This window comes from Ambystoma mexicanum, chromosome 9, assembly GCF_040938575.1.
Source record: "Ambystoma mexicanum isolate Mex_15411 chromosome 9, UKY_AmexF1_1, whole genome shotgun sequence".
In the NCBI taxonomy this organism is placed as follows: domain Eukaryota; kingdom Metazoa; phylum Chordata; class Amphibia; order Caudata; family Ambystomatidae; genus Ambystoma; species Ambystoma mexicanum.
This window is the reverse complement of record NC_090931.1, coordinates 1,403,458,020-1,403,476,933: the sequence shown is the minus strand read 5'-3', so window position 1 is coordinate 1,403,476,933 and position 18,914 is coordinate 1,403,458,020. Positions and strand designations below refer to the sequence as shown.

Genomic DNA, 18,914 nt, shown 5'->3' with positions numbered 1-18,914 from the left:
ATGCACTGGTTACCCAGCTCTCTCACATTCATGCACTGGTTACCCAGGTCTCTCACATTCATGCACTGGTTACCCAGGTCTCTCACATTTATGCACTGATTACCTAGCTCTCTCACATTCATGCAGTGGTTACCCAGGTCTCCCACATTCATACACTGGTTACCCAGGTCTCTCACATTCATGCACTGGTTACCCAGGTCTCTCACATTCATGCACTGATTACCTAGCTCTCTCACATTCATGCACTGGTTACCCAGGTCTCTCACATTCATGCACTGGTTACCCAGGTCTCTCACATTCATGCACTGATTACCCAGGTCTATCACATTCATGCACTGATTACCCAGGTCTCTCACATTCATGCAGTGGTTACCCAGGTCTCTCACATTCATGCACTGATTACCCAGGTCTCTCACATTCATGCACTGATTACCCAGGTCTCTCACATTCATGCAATGATTACCTAGCTCTCTCACATTCATGCAGTGGTTACCCAGGTCTCCCACATTCATGCACTGGTTACCCAGGTCTCTCACATTCATGCACTGGTTACCCAGGTCTCTCACATTCATGCACTGATTACCTAGCTCTCTCACATTAATGCACTGGTTACCCAGGTCTCTCACATTCATGCACTGGTTACACAGGTCTCTCACATTCATGCACTGATTACCCAGGTCTCTCACATTCATGCAGTGGTTACCCAGGTCTCTCACATTCATGCACAGATTACCCAGGTCTCTCACATTCATGCACTGATTACCCAGGTCTCTCACATTCATGCAGTGGTTACCCAGGTCTCCCACATTCATGCACTGGTTACCCAGGTCTCTCATATTCATGCACTGATTACCCAGGTCTCTCACATTCATGCACTGATTACCCAGGTCTCTCACATTCATGCAGTTGTTACCCAGGTCTCCCACATTCATGCACTGGTTACCCAGGTCTTTCAAATTCATGCACTGATTACCCAGGTCTCTCACATTCATGAACTGGTTACCTAGCTCTCTCACATTCATGCAGGGGTTACCCAGGTCTCCCACATTCATGCACTGGTTACCTAGCTCTCTCACATTCATGCAGTGGTTACCCAGGTCTCCCACATTCATGCACTGGTTACCCAGGTCTCTCATTCATGCACTGATTACCCAGGTCTCTCACATTCATGCAGTGGTTACCCAGGGCTCCCACATTCATGCACTGGTTACCCAGGTCTCTCACATTCATGCTCTGGTTACCGAGCTCTCTCACATTCATGCACTGGTTACCCAGGTCTCCCACATTCATGCACTGGTTACCCAGGTCTCTCACATTCATGCACTGATTACACAGGTCCCTCACATTCATGCAGTGGTACCCAGGTCTCCCACATTCATGCACTGGTTACCCAGGTGTCTCACATTCATGCACTGGTTACCCAGGTCTCCCACATTCATGCACTGGTTACCCAGGTCTCTCACATTCATGCACTGATTACACAGGTCCCTCACATTCATGCAGTGGTACCCAGGTCTCCCACATTCATGCACTGGTTACCCAGGTGTCTCACATTCATGCACTGGTTACCCAGGTGTCTCACATTCATGCACTGGTTACCCAGGTGTCTCACATTCATGCACTGATTACCCTGGTCTCTCACATTCATGCACTGATTACCCAGGTCTCTCACATTCATGCAGTGGTTACCCAGGTCTCCCACATTCATGCACTGGTTACCCAGGTCTCTCACATTCATGCACTGATTACCCAGGTATCTCACATTCATGCACTGGTTACCTAGCTCTCTCACATTCATGCAGTGGTTACCCAGGTCTCCCACATTCATGCAGTGGTTACCTAGCTCTCTCACATTCATGCAGTGGTTACCCAGGTCTCCCACATTCATGCACTGGTTACCCAGGTCTCTCATTCATGCACTGATTAACCAGGTCTCTCACATTCATTTCATGGTTACCCAGGTCTCCCACATTCATGCACTGGTTACCCAGGTCTCTCACATTCATGCACTGGTTAACTAGCTCTCTCACATTCATGCAGTGGTTACCCAGGTCTCCCACGTTCATGCACTGGTTACCTAGCTCTCTCACATTCATGCAGTGGTTACCCAGGTCTCCCACATTCATGCACTGGTTACGCAGGTCTCTCACAATCATGCACTGTCTCTCACATTCATGCACTGGTTACCCAGGTCTCTCACATTCATGCACTGGTTACCCAGGTCTCTCACATCCATGCACTGGTTACCCAGGTCTCACACATCCATGCACTGGTTACCCAGGTCTCTCACATTCATGCACTGGTTACCCAGGTCTCTCACATTCATGCACTGGTTACCCAGGTCTCTCACAAGCATGCACTGTCTCTCACATTCATGCACTGGTTACCCAGGTCTCTCACATTCATGCACTGGTTACCCAGGTCTCTCATATTTATGCACTGATTACCTAGCTCTCTCACATTCATGCACTGGTTACCCAGGTCCCTCACATTCATGCACTGGTTACCCAGGTCTCTCCCATTCATACACTGGTTACCCAGGTCTCTCACAATCATGCACTGTCTCTCACATTCATGCACTGGTTACCCAGGTCTCTCACATTCATTCACTGGTTACCCAGGTCTCACACATTCATGCACTGATTACCTAGCTCTCTCACATTCATGCACTGGTTACCCAGGTCTCTCACATTCATGCACTGGTTACCCAGGTCTCTCACAATCATGCACTGTCTCTCACATTCATGCACTGGTTACCCAGGTCTCTCACATTCATGCAGTGGTTACCCAGGTCTCCCACATTCATGCACTGGTTACCCAGGTCTCTCACATTCATGCACTGGTTACCCAGGTCTCTCACAATCATGCAATGTCTCTCACATTCATGAACAGGTTATCCAGGTCTCTCACATTCATGCACTGGTTACCCAGGTCTCTCACATCCATGCACTGGTTACCCAAGTCTCCCACATTCATGCACTGGTTACCTAGCTCTCTCACATTCATGCAGTGGTTACCCAGGTCTCCCACATTCATGCACTGGTTACCCAGGTCTCTCATTCATGCACTGATTACCCAGGTCTCTCACATTCATGCACTGGTTAACTAGCTCTCTCACATTCATGCAGTGGTTACCCATGTCTCCCACGTTCATGCACTGGTTACCTAGCTCTCTCACATTCATGCAATGGTTACCCAGGTCTCCCACATTCATGCACTGGTTACCTAGCTCTCCCACGTTCATGCACTGGTTACCTAGCTCTCTCACATTCATGCAATGGTTACCTAGGTCTCTCACATTCATGCACTGATTACACAGGTCCCTCACATTCATGCAGTGGTGCCCAGGTCTCCCACATTCATGCACTGGTTACCCAGGTGTCTCACATTCATGCACTGATTACCCTGGTCTCTCACATTCATGCACTGATTACCCAGGACTTTCACATTCATGCAGTGGTTACCCAGGTCTCCCACATTCATGCACTGGTTACCCAGGTCTCTCACATTCATGCACTGATTACCCAGGTCTCTCACATGCATGCACTGGTTACCTAGATCTCTCACATTCGTGCAGTGGTTACCCAGGTCTCCCACATTCATGCAATGGTTACCTAGCTCTCTCACATTCATGCAGTGGTTACCCAGGTCTCCCACATTCATGCACTGGTTACCCAGGTCTCTCATTCATGCACTGATTACCCAGGTCTCTCACATTCATTTCATGGTTACCCAGGTCTCCCACATTCATGCACTGGTTACCCAGGCCTCTCACATTCATGCACTGGTTAACTAGCTCTCTCACATTCATGCAGTGGTTACCCAGGTCTCCCACGTTCATGCACTGGTTACCTAGCTCTCTCACATTCATGCAGTGGTTACCCAGGTCTCCCACATTCATGCACTGGTTACCCAGGTCTCTCACATTCATGCACTGGTTACCTAGCTCTCTCACATTCATGCAGTGGTTACCCAGGTCTCCCACATTCATGCACTGGTTACCTAGCTCTCTCACATTCATGCAGTGGTTACCCAGGTCTCCCACATTCATGCACTGGTTACCCAGGTCTCTCATTCATGCACTGATTACCCAGGTCTCTCACATTCATGCACTGGTTAACTAGCTCTCTCACATTCATGCAGTGGTTACCCATGTCTCCCACGTTCATGCACTGGTTACCTAGCTCTCTCACATTCATGCAATGGTTACCCAGGTCTCCCACATTCATGCACTGGTTACCTAGCTCTCCCACGTTCATGCACTGGTTACCTAGCTCTCTCACATTCATGCAATGGTTACCTAGGTCTCCCACATTCATGCACTGGTTACCCAGGTCTCTCACATTCATGCACTGATTACACAGGTCCCTCACATTCATGCAGTGGTACCCAGGTCTCCCACATTCATGCACTGGTTACCCAGGTGTCTCACATTCATGCACTGATTACCCTGGTCTCTCACATTCATGCACTGATTACCCAGGACTTTCACATTCATGCAGTGGTTACCCAGGTCTCCCACATTCATGCACTGGTTACCCAGGTCTCTCACATTCATGCACTGATTACCCAGGTCTCTCACATGCATGCACTGGTTACCTAGATCTCTCACATTCGTGCAGTGGTTACCCAGGTCTCCCACATTCATGCAATGGTTACCTAGCTCTCTCACATTCATGCAGTGGTTACCCAGGTCTCCCACATTCATGCACTGGTTACCCAGGTCTCTCATTCATGCACTGATTACCCAGGTCTCTCACATTCATTTCATGGTTACCCAGGTCTCCCACATTCATGCACTGGTTACCCAGGTCTCTCACATTCATGCACTGGTTAACTAGCTCTCTCATATTCATGCAGTGGTTACCCAGGTCTCCCACGTTCATGCACTGGTTACCTAGCTCTCTCACATTCATGCAGTGGTTACCCAGGTCTCCCACATTCATGCACTGGTTACCCAGGTCTCTCACATTCATGCACTGGTTACCTAGCTCTCTCACATTCATGCAGTGGTTACCCAAGTCTCCCACATTCATGCACTGGTTACCTAGCTCTCTCACATTCATGCAGTGGTTACCCAGGTCTCCCACATTCATGCACTGGTTACCCAGGTCTCTCATATTCATGCACTGAATACCTAGCTCTCTCACATCCATGCACTGGTTACCCAGGTCTCTCACATTCATGCACTGGTTACCCAGGTCTCTCACATTCATGCACTGGTTACCTAGGTCTCTCACAAGCATGCACTGTCTCTCACATTCATGCACTGGTTACCCAGGTCTCTCACATTCATGCACTGGTTACCCAGGTCTCTCATATTCATGCACTGATTACCTAGCTCTCTCACATTCATGCACTGGTTACCCAGGTCTCTCACATTCATGCACTGGTTACCCAGGTCTCTCACAATCCTGCACTGTCTCTCACATTCATGCACTGTTTACCCAGATCTCTCACATTCATGCAGTGGTTACCCAGGTCTCCCACATTCATGCACTGGTTACCCAGGTCTCTCACATTCATGCACTGGTTACCCAGGTCTCGCACAATCATGCACTGTTTCTCACATTCATGCACTGGTTACCCAGGTCTCTCACATTCATGCACTGGTTACCCAGGTCTCTCACATCCATGCACTGGTTACCCAGGTCTCCCACATTCATGCACTGGTTACCCAGGTCTCTCACATTCATGCACTGATTACCCAGGTCCCTCACATTCATGCAGTGGTTACCTAGGTCTCCCACATTCATGCACTGGTTACCCAGGTCTCTCACATTCATGCACTGATTACCCAGGTCTCTCACATTCATGCACTGATTACCCAGGTCTCTCACATTCATGCACTGGTTACCCAGGTCTCCCACATTCATGCACTGGTTACCCAGGTCTCTCACATTCATGCACTGATTACCCAGGTCTCTCACATTCATGCACTGGTTACCTAGCTCTCTCACATTCATGCAGTGGTTACCCAGGTCTCCCACATTCATGCACTGGTTTCCCAGGTCTCTCATTCATGCACTGATTACCCAGGTCTCTCACATTCATTTCATGGTAACCCAGGTCTCCCACATGCATGCACTGGTTACCCAGGTCTCTCACATTCATGCACTGGTTACCTAGCTCTCTCACATTCATGCAGTGGTTACCCAGGTCTCCCACGTTCATGCACTGGTTACCTAGCTCTCTCACATTCATGCAGTGGTTACCCAGGTCTCCCACATTCATGCACTGGTTACCCAGGTCTCTCACAATCATGCACTGTCTCTCACATTCATGCACTGGTTACCCAGGTCTCTCACATTCATGCACTGGTTACCCAGGTCTCTCACATCCATGCACTGGTTACCCAGGTCTCTCACATTCATGCACTGGTTACCCAGCTCTCTCACATTCATGCACTGGTTACCCGGGTCTCTCATGAGCATGCACTGTCTCTCACATTCATGCACTGGTTACCCAGGTCTCTCACATTCATGCACTGGTTACCCAGGTCTCTCATATTCATGCACTGATTACCTAGCTCTCTCACATTCATGCACTGGTTACCCAGGTCCCTCACATTCATGCACTGGTTACCCAGGTCTCTCACATTCATACACTGGTTACCCAGGTCTCTCACAATCATGCACTGGTTACCCAGGTCTCTCACATTCATTCACTGGTTACCCAGGTCTCTCACATTCATGCACTGGTTACCCAGGTCTCTCACAATCATCCACTGTCTCTCACATTCATGCACTGGTTACCCAGGTCTCTCACATTCATGCACTGGTTACCCATGTCTCTCACATTCATGCACTGATTACCTAGCTCTCTCACATTCATGCACTGGTTACCTAGGTCTCTCACATTCATGCACTGGTTACCCAGGTCTCTCACATTCATGCACTGGTTACCCAGGTCTCTCACAATCATGCACTGTCTCTCACATTCATGCACTGGTTACCCAGGTCTCTCATATTCATGCACTGGTTACCCAGGTCTCTCACATTCATGCACTGATTACCTAGCTTTCTCACATTCATGCACTGGTTACCCAGGTCTCCCACATTCATGCACTGGTTACCCAGGTCTCTCACATTCATGCACTGGTTACCTAGCTCTCTCACATTCATGCAGTGGTTACCCAGGTCTCCCACATTCATGCACTGGTTACCTAGCTCTCTCACATTCATGCAGTGGTTACCCAGGTCTCCCACATTCATGCACTGGTTACCCAGGTCTCTCATTCATGCACTGATTACCCAGGTCTCTCACATTCATGCACTGGTTAACTAGCTGTCTCACATTCATGCAGTGGTTACCCATGTCTCCCACGTTCATGCACTGGTTACCTAGCTCTCTCACATTCATGCAATGGTTACCCAGGTCTCCCACATTCATGCACTGGTTACCTAGCTCTCCCACGTTCATGCACTGGTTACCTAGCTCTCTCACATTCATGCAATGTTTACCTAGGTCTCCCACATTCATGCACTGGTTACCCAGGTCTCTCACATTCATGCACTGATTACCCTGGTCTCTCACATTCATGCACTGATTACCCAGGACTTTCACATTCATGCAGTGGTTACCCAGGTCTCCCACATTCATGCACTGGTTACCCAGGTCTCTCACATTCATGCACTGATTACCCAGGTCTCTCACATGCATGCACTGGTTACCTAGATCTCTCACATTCGTGCAGTGGTTACCCAGGTCTCCCACATTCATGCAATGGTTACCTAGCGCTCTCACATTCATGCAGTGGTTACCCAGGTCTCCCACATTCATGCACTGGTTACCCAGGTCTCTCATTCATGCACTGATTACCCAGGTCTCTCACATTCATTTCATGGTTACCCAGGTCTCCCACATTCATGCACTGGTTACCCAGGTCTCTCACATTCATGCACTGGTTAACTAGCTCTCTCACATTCATGCAGTGGTTACCCAGGTCTCCCACGTTCATGCACTGGTTACCTAGCTCTCTCACATTCATGCAGTGGTTACCCAGGTCTCCCACATTCATGCACTGGTTACCCAGGTCTCTCACATTCATGCACTGGTTACCCAGGTCTCTCACATTCATGCACTGGTTACCCAGGTCTCTCATATTCATGCACTGATTACCTAGCTCTCTCACATCCATGCACTGGTTACCCAGGTCTCTCACATTCATGCACTGGTTACCCAGGTCTCTCACATTCATGCACTGATTACCCAGGTCTCTCACATGCATGCACTGGTTACCTAGATCTCTCACATTCGTGCAGTGGTTACCCAGGTCTCCCACATTCATGCAATGGTTACCTAGCTCTCTCACATTCATGCAGTGGTTACCCAGGTCTCCCACATTCATGCACTGGTTACCCAGGTCTCTCATTCATGCACTGATTACCCAGGTCTCTCACATTCATTTCATGGTTACCCAGGTCTCCCACATTCATGCACTGGTTACCCAGGTCTCTCACATTCATGCACTGGTTAACTAGCTCTCTCACATTCATGCAGTGGTTACCCAGGTCTCCCACGTTCATGCACTGGTTACCTAGCTCTCTCACATTCATGCAGTGGTTACCCAGGTCTCCCACATTCATGCACTGGTTACCCAGGTCTCTCACATTCATGCACTGGTTACCTAGCTCTCTCACATTCATGCAGTGGTTACCCAGGTCTCCCACATTCATGCACTGGTTACCTAGCTCTCTCACATTCATGCAGTGGTTACCCAGGTCTCCCACATTCATGCACTGGTTACCCAGGTCTCTCATTCATGCACTGATTACCCAGGTCTCTCACATTCATGCACTGGTTAACTAGCTCTCTCACATTCATGCAGTGGTTACCCATGTCTCCCACGTTCATGCACTGGTTACCTAGCTCTCTCACATTCATGCAATGGTTACCCAGGTCTCCCACATTCATGCACTGGTTACCTAGCTCTCCCACGTTCATGCACTGGTTACCTAGCTCTCTCACATTCATGCAATGGTTACCTAGGTCTCCCACATTCATGCACTGGTTACCCAGGTCTCTCACATTCATGCACTGATTACACAGGTCCCTCACATTCATGCAGTGGTACCCAGGTCTCCCACATTCATGCACTGGTTACCCAGGTGTCTCACATTCATGCACTGATTACCCTGGTCTCTCACATTCATGCACTGATTACCCAGGACTTTCACATTCATGCAGTGGTTACCCAGGTCTCCCACATTCATGCACTGGTTACCCAGGTCTCTCACATTCATGCACTGATTACCCAGGTCTCTCACATGCATGCACTGGTTACCTAGATCTCTCACATTCGTGCAGTGGTTACCCAGGTCTCCCACATTCATGCAATGGTTACCTAGCTCTCTCACATTCATGCAGTGGTTACCCAGGTCTCCCACATTCATGCACTGGTTACCCAGGTCTCTCATTCATGCACTGATTACCCAGGTCTCTCACATTCATTTCATGGTTACCCAGGTCTCCCACATTCATGCACTGGTTACCCAGGTCTCTCACATTCATGCACTGGTTAACTAGCTCTCTCATATTCATGCAGTGGTTACCCAGGTCTCCCACGTTCATGCACTGGTTACCTAGCTCTCTCACATTCATGCAGTGGTTACCCAGGTCTCCCACATTCATGCACTGGTTACCCAGGTCTCTCACATTCATGCACTGGTTACCTAGCTCTCTCACATTCATGCAGTGGTTACCCAAGTCTCCCACATTCATGCACTGGTTACCTAGCTCTCTCACATTCATGCAGTGGTTACCCAGGTCTCCCACATTCATGCACTGGTTACCCAGGTCTCTCATATTCATGCACTGAATACCTAGCTCTCTCACATCCATGCACTGGTTACCCAGGTCTCTCACATTCATGCACTGGTTACCCAGGTCTCTCACATTCATGCACTGGTTACCCAGGTCTCTCACAAGCATGCACTGTCTCTCACATTCATGCACTGGTTACCCAGGTCTCTCACATTCATGCACTGGTTACCCAGGTCTCTCATATTCATGCACTGATTACCTAGCTCTCTCACATTCATGCACTGGTTACCCAGGTCTCTCACATTCATGCACTGGTTACCCAGGTCTCTCACAATCATGCACTGTCTCTCACATTCATGCACTGTTTACCCAGATCTCTCACATTCATGCAGTGGTTACCCAGATCTCCCACATTCATGCACTGGTTACCCAGGTCTCTCACATTCATGCACTGGTTACCCAGGTCTCGCACAATCATGCACTGTTTCTCACATTCATGCACTGGTTACCCAGGTCTCTCACATTCATGCACTGGTTACCCAGGTCTCTCACATCCATGCACTGGTTACCCAGGTCTCCCACATTCATGCACTGGTTACCCAGGTCTCTCACATTCATGCACTGATTACCCAGGTCCCTCACATTCATGCAGTGGTTACCTAGGTCTCCCACATTCATGCACTGGTTACCCAGGTCTCTCACATTCATGCACTGATTACCCAGGTCTCTCACATTCATGCACTGATTACCCAGGTCTCTCACATTCATGCACTGGTTACCCAGGTCTCCCACATTCATGCACTGGTTACCCAGGTCTCCCACATTCATGCACTGGTTACCCAGGTCTCTCACATTCATGCACTGATTACCCAGGTCTCTCACATGCATGCACTGGTTACCTAGATCTCTCACATTCGTGCAGTGGTTACCCAGGTCTCCCACATTCATGCAATGGTTACCTAGCTCTCTCACATTCATGCAGTGGTTACCCAGGTCTCCCACATTCATGCACTGGTTACCCAGGTCTCTCATTCATGCACTGATTACCCAGGTCTCTCACATTCATTTCATGGTTACCCAGGTCTCCCACATTCATGCACTGGTTACCCAGGTCTCTCACATTCATGCACTGGTTAACTAGCTCTCTCATATTCATGCAGTGGTTACCCAGGTCTCCCACGTTCATGCACTGGTTACCTAGCTCTCTCACATTCATGCAGTGGTTACCCAGGTCTCCCACATTCATGCACTGGTTACCAAGGTCTCTCACATTCATGCACTGGTTACCTAGCTCTCTCACATTCATGCAGTGGTTACCCAAGTCTCCCACATTCATGCACTGGTTACCTAGCTCTCTCACATTCATGCAGTGGTTACCCAGGTCTCCCACATTCATGCACTGGTTACCCAGGTCTCTCATATTCATGCACTGAATACCTAGCTCTCTCACATCCATGCACTGGTTACCCAGGTCTCTCACATTCATGCACTGGTTACCCAGGTCTCTCACATTCATGCACTGGTTACCCAGGTCTCTCACAAGCATGCACTGTCTCTCACATTCATGCACTGGTTACCCAGGTCTCTCACATTCATGCACTGGTTACCCAGGTCTCTCATATTCATGCACTGATTACCTAGCTCTCTCACATTCATGCACTGGTTACCCAGGTCTCTCACATTCATGCACTGGTTACCCAGGTCTCTCACAATCATGCACTGTCTCTCACATTCATGCACTGTTTACCCAGATCTCTCACATTCATGCAGTGGTTACCCAGATCTCCCACATTCATGCACTGGTTACCCAGGTCTCTCACATTCATGCACTGGTTACCCAGGTCTCGCACAATCATGCACTGTTTCTCACATTCATGCACTGGTTACCCAGGTCTCTCACATTCATGCACTGGTTACCCAGGTCTCTCACATCCATGCACTGGTTACCCAGGTCTCCCACATTCATGCACTGGTTACCCAGGTCTCTCACATTCATGCACTGATTACCCAGGTCCCTCACATTCATGCAGTGGTTACCTAGGTCTCCCACATTCATGCACTGGTTACCCAGGTCTCTCACATTCATGCACTGATTACCCAGGTCTCTCACATTCATGCACTGATTACCCAGGTCTCTCACATTCATGCACTGGTTACCCAGGTCTCCCACATTCATGCACTGGTTACCCAGGTCTCTCACATTCATGCACTGATTACCCAGGTCTCTCACATTCATGCACTGGTTACCTAGCTCTCTCACATTCATGCAGTGGTTACCCAGGTGTCCCACATTCATGCACTGGTTTCCCAGGTCTCTCATTCATGCACTGATTACCCAGGTCTCTCACATTCATTTCATGGTTACCCAGGTCTCCCACATGCATGCACTGGTTACCCAGGTCTCTCACATTCATGCACTGGTTACCTAGCTCTCTCACATTCATGCAGTGGTTACCCAGGTCTCCCACGTTCATGCACTGGTTACCTAGCTCTCTCACATTCATGCAGTGGTTACCCAGGTCTCCCACATTCATGCACTGGTTACCCAGGTCTCTCACAATCATGCACTGTCTCTCACATTCATGCACTGGTTACCCAGGTCTCTCACATTCATGCACTGGTTACCCAGGTCTCTCACATCCATGCACTGGTTACCCAGGTCTCTCACATTCATGCACTGGTTACCCAGCTCTCTCACATTCATGCACTGGTTACCCGGGTCTCTCATGAGCATGCACTGTCTCTCACATTCATGCACTGGTTACCCAGGTCTCTCACATTCATGCACTGGTTACCCAGGTCTCTCATATTCATGCACTGATTACCTAGCTCTCTCACATTCATGCACTGGTTACCCAGGTCCCTCACATTCATGCACTGGTTACCCAGGTCTCTCACATTCATACACTGGTTACCCAGGTCTCTCACAATCATGCACTGGTTACCCAGGTCTCTCACATTCATTCACTGGTTACCCAGGTCTCTCACATTCATGCACTGGTTACCCAGGTCTCTCACAATCATCCACTGTCTCTCACATTCATGCACTGGTTACCCAGGTCTCTCACATTCATGCACTGGTTACCCATGTCTCTCACATTCATGCACTGATTACCTAGCTCTCTCACATTCATGCACTGGTTACCTAGGTCTCTCACATTCATGCACTGGTTACCCATGTCTCTCACATTCATGCACTGGTTACCCAGGTCTCTCACAATCATGCACTGTCTCTCACATTCATGCACTGGTTACCCAGGTCTCTCATATTCATGCACTGGTTACCCAGGTCTCTCACATTCATGCACTGATTACCTAGCTTTCTCACATTCATGCACTGGTTACCCAGGTCTCTCACATTCATGCACTGGTTACCTAGCTCTCTCACATTCATGCAGTGGTTACCCAGGTCTCCCACATTCATGCACTGGTTACCTAGCTCTCTCACATTCATGCAGTGGTTACCCAGGTCTCCCACATTCATGCACTGGTTACCCAGGTCTCTCATTCATGCACTGATTACCCAGGTCTCTCACATTCATGCACTGGTTAACTAGCTGTCTCACATTCATGCAGTGGTTACCCATGTCTCCCACGTTCATGCACTGGTTACCTAGCTCTCTCACATTCATGCAATGGTTACCCAGGTCTCCCACATTCATGCACTGGTTACCTAGCTCTCCCACGTTCATGCACTGGTTACCTAGCTCTCTCACATTCATGCAATGTTTACCTAGGTCTCCCACATTCATGCACTGGTTACCCAGGTCTCTCACATTCATGCACTTATTACACAGGTCCCTCACATTCATGCAGTGGTACCCAGGTCTCCCACATTCATGCACTGGTTACCCAGGTGTCTCACATTCATGCACTGATTACCCTGGTCTCTCACATTCATGCACTGATTACCCAGGACTTTCACATTCATGCAGTGGTTACCCAGGTCTCCCACATTCATGCACTGGTTACCCAGGTCTCTCACATTCATGCACTGATTACCCAGGTCTCTCACATGCATGCACTGGTTACCTAGATCTCTCACATTCGTGCAGTGGTTACCCAGGTCTCCCACATTCATGCAATGGTTACCTAGCGCTCTCACATTCATGCAGTGGTTACCCAGGTCTCCCACATTCATGCACTGGTTACCCAGGTCTCTCATTCATGCACTGATTACCCAGGTCTCTCACATTCATTTCATGGTTACCCAGGTCTCCCACATTCATGCACTGGTTACCCAGGTCTCTCACATTCATGCACTGGTTAACTAGCTCTCTCACATTCATGCAGTGGTTACCCAGGTCTCCCACGTTCATGCACTGGTTACCTAGCTCTCTCACATTCATGCAGTGGTTACCCAGGTCTCCCACATTCATGCACTGGTTACCCAGGTCTCTCACATTCATGCACTGGTTACCCAGGTCTCTCACATTCATGCACTGGTTACCCAGGTCTCTCATATTCATGCACTGATTACCTAGCTCTCTCACATCCATGCACTGGTTACCCAGGTCTCTCACATTCATGCACTGGTTACCCAGGTCTCTCACATTCATGCACTGGTTACCCAGGTCTCTCACAAGCATGCACTGTCTCTCACATTCATGCACTGGTTACCCAGGTCTCTCACATTCATGCACTGGTTACCCAGGTCTCTCATATTCATGCACTGATTACCTAGCTCTCTCACATTCATGCACTGGTTACCCAGGTCCCTCACATTCATGCACTGGTTACCCAGGTCTCTCCCATTCATACACTGGTTACCCAGGTCTCTCACAATCATGCACTGTCTCTCACATTCATGCACTGGTTACCCAGGTCTCTCACATTCATTCACTGGTTACCCAGGTCTCACACATTCATGCACTGATTACCTAGCTCTCTCACATTCATGCACTGGTTACCCAGGTCTCTCACATTCATGCACTGGTTACCCAGGTCTCTCACAATCATGCACTGTCTCTCACATTCATGCACTGGTTACCCAGGTCTCTCACATTCATGCAGTGGTTACCCAGGTCTCCCACATTCATGCACTGGTTACCCAGGTCTCTCACATTCATGCACTGGTTACCCAGGTCTCTCACAATCATGCAATGTCTCTCACATTCATGCACTGGTTACCCAGGTCTCTCACATTCATGCACTGGTTACCCAGGTCTCTCACATCCATGCACTGGTTACCCAGGTCTCCCACATTCATGCACTGGTTACCTAGCTCTCTCACATTCATGCAGTGGTTACCCAGGTCTCCCACATTCATGCACTGGTTACCCAGGTCTCTCATTCATGCACTGATTACCCAGGTCTCTCACATTCATGCACTGGTTAACTAGCTCTCTCACATTCATGCAGTGGTTACCCATGTCTCCCACGTTCATGCACTGGTTACCTAGCTCTCTCACATTCATGCAATGGTTACCCAGGTCTCCCACATTCATGCACTGGTTACGCAGGTCTCTCACAATCATGCACTGTCCCTCACATTCATGCACTGGTTACCCAGGTCTCTCATTCATGCACTGATTACCCAGGTCTCTCACATTCATCCCATGGTTACCCAGGTCTCCCACATTCATGCACTGGTTACCCAGGTCTCTCACATTCATGCACTGGTTACCTAGCTCCCTCACATTCATGCAGTGGTTACCCAGGTCTCCCACGTTCATGCACTGGTTACCTAGCTCTCTCACATTCATGCAGTGGTTACCCAGGTCTCCCACATTCATGCACTGGTTACCCAGGTCTCTCACAATCATGCACTGTCTCTCACATTCATGCACTGGTTACCCAGGTCTCTCACATTCATGCACTGGTTACCCAGGTCTCTCACATCCATGCACTGGTTACCCAGGTCTCTCACATCCATGCACTGGTTACCCAGGTCTCTCACATTCATGCACTGGTTACCCAGGTCTCTCACAAGCATGCACTGTCTCTCACATTCATGCACTGGTTACCCAGGTCTCTCACATTCATGCACTGGTTACCCAGGTCTCTCATATTCATGCACTGATTACCTAGCTCTCTCACATTCATGCACTGGTTACCCAGGTCCCTCACATTCATGCACTGGTTACCCAGGTCTCTCACATTCATACACTGGTTACCCAGGTCTCTCACAATCATGCACTATCTCTCACATTCATGCACTGGTCACCCAGGTCTCTCACATTCATTCACTGGTTACCCAGGTTTCACACATTCATGCACTGATTACCTAGCTCTCTCACATTCATGCACTGGTTACCCAGGTCTCTCACATTCATGCACTGGTTACCCAGGTCTCTCACAATCATGCACTGTCTCTCACATTCATGCACTGGTTACCCAGATCTCTCACATTCATGCAGTGGTTACCCAGGTCTCCCACATTCATGCACTGGTTACCCAGGTCTCTCACATTCATGCACTGGTTACCCAGGTCTCGCACAATCATGCACTGTCTCTCACATTCATGCACTGGTTACCCAGGTCTCTCACATTCATGCACTGGTTACCCAGGTCTCTCACATCCATGCAATGGTTACCCAGGTCTCCCACATTCATGCACTGGTTACCCAGGTCTCTCACATTCATGCACTGATTACCCAGGTCCCTCACATTCATGCAGTGGTTACCCAGGTCTCCCACATTCATGCACTGGTTACCCAGGTCTCTCACATTCATGCACTGATTACCCAGGTCTCTCACATTCATGCACTGATTACCCAGGTCTCTCACATTCATGCACTGGTTACCCAGGTCTCCCACATTCATGCACTGGTTACCCAGGTCTCTCACATTCATGCACTGATTACCCAGGTCTCTCACATTCATGCACTGGTTACCTAGCGCTCTCACATTCATGCAGTGGTTACCCAGGTCTCCCACATTCATGCACTGGTTTCCCAGGTCTCTCATTCATGCACTGATTACCCAGGTCTCTCACATTCATTTCATGGTTACCCAGGTCTCCCACATGCATGCACTGGTTACCCAGGTCTCTCACATTCATGCACTGGTTACCTAGATCTCTCACATTCATGCAGTGGTTACCCAGGTCTCCCACGTTCATGCACTGGTTACCTAGCTCTCTCACATTCATGCAGTGGTTACCCAGGTCTCCCACATTCATGCACTGGTTACCCAGGTCTCTCACAATCATGCACTGTCTCTCACATTCATGCACTGGTTACCCAGGTCTCTCACATTCATGCACTGGTTACCCAGGTCTCTCACATCCATGCACTGGTTACCCAGGTCTCTCACATTCATGCACTGGTTACCCAGCTCTCTCACATTCATGCACTGGTTACCCGGGTCTCTCACGAGCATGCACTGTCTCTCACATTCATGCACTGGTTACCCAGGTCTCTCACATTCATGCACTGGTTACCCAGGTCTCTCATATTCATGCACTGATTACCTAGCTCTCTCACATTCATGCACTGGTTACCCAGGTCCCTCACATTCATGCACTGGTTACCCAGGTCTCTCACATTCATACACTGGTTACCCAGGTCTCTCACAATCATGCACTGTCTCTCACATTCATGCACTGGTTACCCAGGTCTCTCACATTCATTCACTGGTTACCCAGGTCTCACACATTCATGCACTGATTACCTAGCTCTCTCACATTCATGCACTGGTTACCCAGGTCTCTCACATTCATGCACTGGTTACCCAGGTCTCTCACAATCATGCACTGTCTCTCACATTCATGCACTGGTTACCCAGGTCTCTCACATTCATGCACTGGTTACCCATGTCTCTCACATTCATGCACTGATTACCTAGCTCTCTCACATTCATGCACTGGTTACCTAGGTCTCTCACATTCATGCACTGGTTACCCAGGTCTCTCACATTCATGCACTGGTTACCCAGGTCTCTCACAATCATGCACTGTCTCTCACATTCATGCACTGGTTACCCAGGTCTCTCATATTCATGCACTGGTTACCCAGGTCTCTCACATTCATGCACTGATTACCTAGCTTTCTCACATTCATGCACTGGTTACCCAGGTCTCTCACATTCATGCACTGGTTACCCAGGTCTCTCACATGCATGCACTGATTACCTAGCTCTCTCACATTCATGCAGTGGTTGCCCAGGTCTCCCAAATTCATACACTGGTTACCCAGGTCTCTCACATTCATGCACTGATTACCCAGGTCTCTCACGTTCATGCACCGGTTACTCAGGTCTCTCACATTCATGCACTGGTTACCCAGGTCTCTCACATTCATACACTGGTTACCGAGGTCTCCCACGTTCATGCACTGGTTACCCAGGTCTCTCACATTCATGCACTGTTTACTTATCTCTCTCACATTCATGCAGTGGTTACCCAGGTCTCCCAAATTCATACACTGGTTACCCAGGTCTCTCACATTCATGCACTGGTTACCCAGGTCTCTCACGTTCATGCACCGGTTACCCAGGTCTCTCACATTCATACACTGGTTACCGAGGTCTCCCACATTCATGCCCTGGTTACCCAGGTCTCCCACAATCATGCACTGCTTACCCAGGTCTCTCACACTCATGCCCTGGTTACCCAGGTCTCTCACATTCATGCACTGATTACCCAGGTCTCTCACATTCATGCAGTGGTTACCCAGGTCTCCCACGTTCATGCACTGGTTACCCAGGTCTCTCACATTCATGCACTGTTTACTTATCTCTCTCACATTCATGCAGTGGTTACCCAGGTCTCCCACATTCATACACTGGTTACCTAGCTCTCTCACATTCATGCAGTGGTTACCCAGGTCTCCCACATTCATGCACTGGTTACCCAAGTCTCTAACATTTATGCACTGGTTACCCAGGTCTCTCACATCCATGCACTGGTTACCCAGGTCTCTCACATTCATGCACTGGTTACCCAGGTCTCTCACAATCATGCACTGTCTCCCACATTCATGCACTGGTTACCCAGGTCTCTCACATTCATGCACTGGTTACCCAGGTCTCTCATATTCATGCTCTGGTTACCCAGGTCTCTCACATTCATACACTGGTTACCCAGGTCTCTCGCATTCATGCATTGGTTACCCAGGTCTCCCACAATCATGCACTGGTTACCCAGGTCTCTCACATTCATGCACTGATTACCCAGGTCTCTCACATTCATGCACTGGTTACCTAGC

The 18,914-nt window shown here is 49.0% G+C and overlaps 1 protein-coding gene across 1 annotated transcript in view; it reads right to left on the bottom strand.

Annotated features, from left to right (window-relative positions):
* LOC138487481 (prion-like-(Q/N-rich) domain-bearing protein 25) overlaps positions 1-18,638 on the bottom strand; it is a 43,731-nt gene extending 25,093 nt beyond the window's left edge. Inside the window, exon 1 of the mRNA XM_069613997.1 lies at positions 17,853-18,638. Within this exon, the coding sequence (XP_069470098.1) occupies positions 17,853-18,638 (786 nt within the window). The remainder of the gene's footprint in view (positions 1-17,852) is intronic.
* Positions 18,639-18,914: the final 276 nt, after the last annotated feature.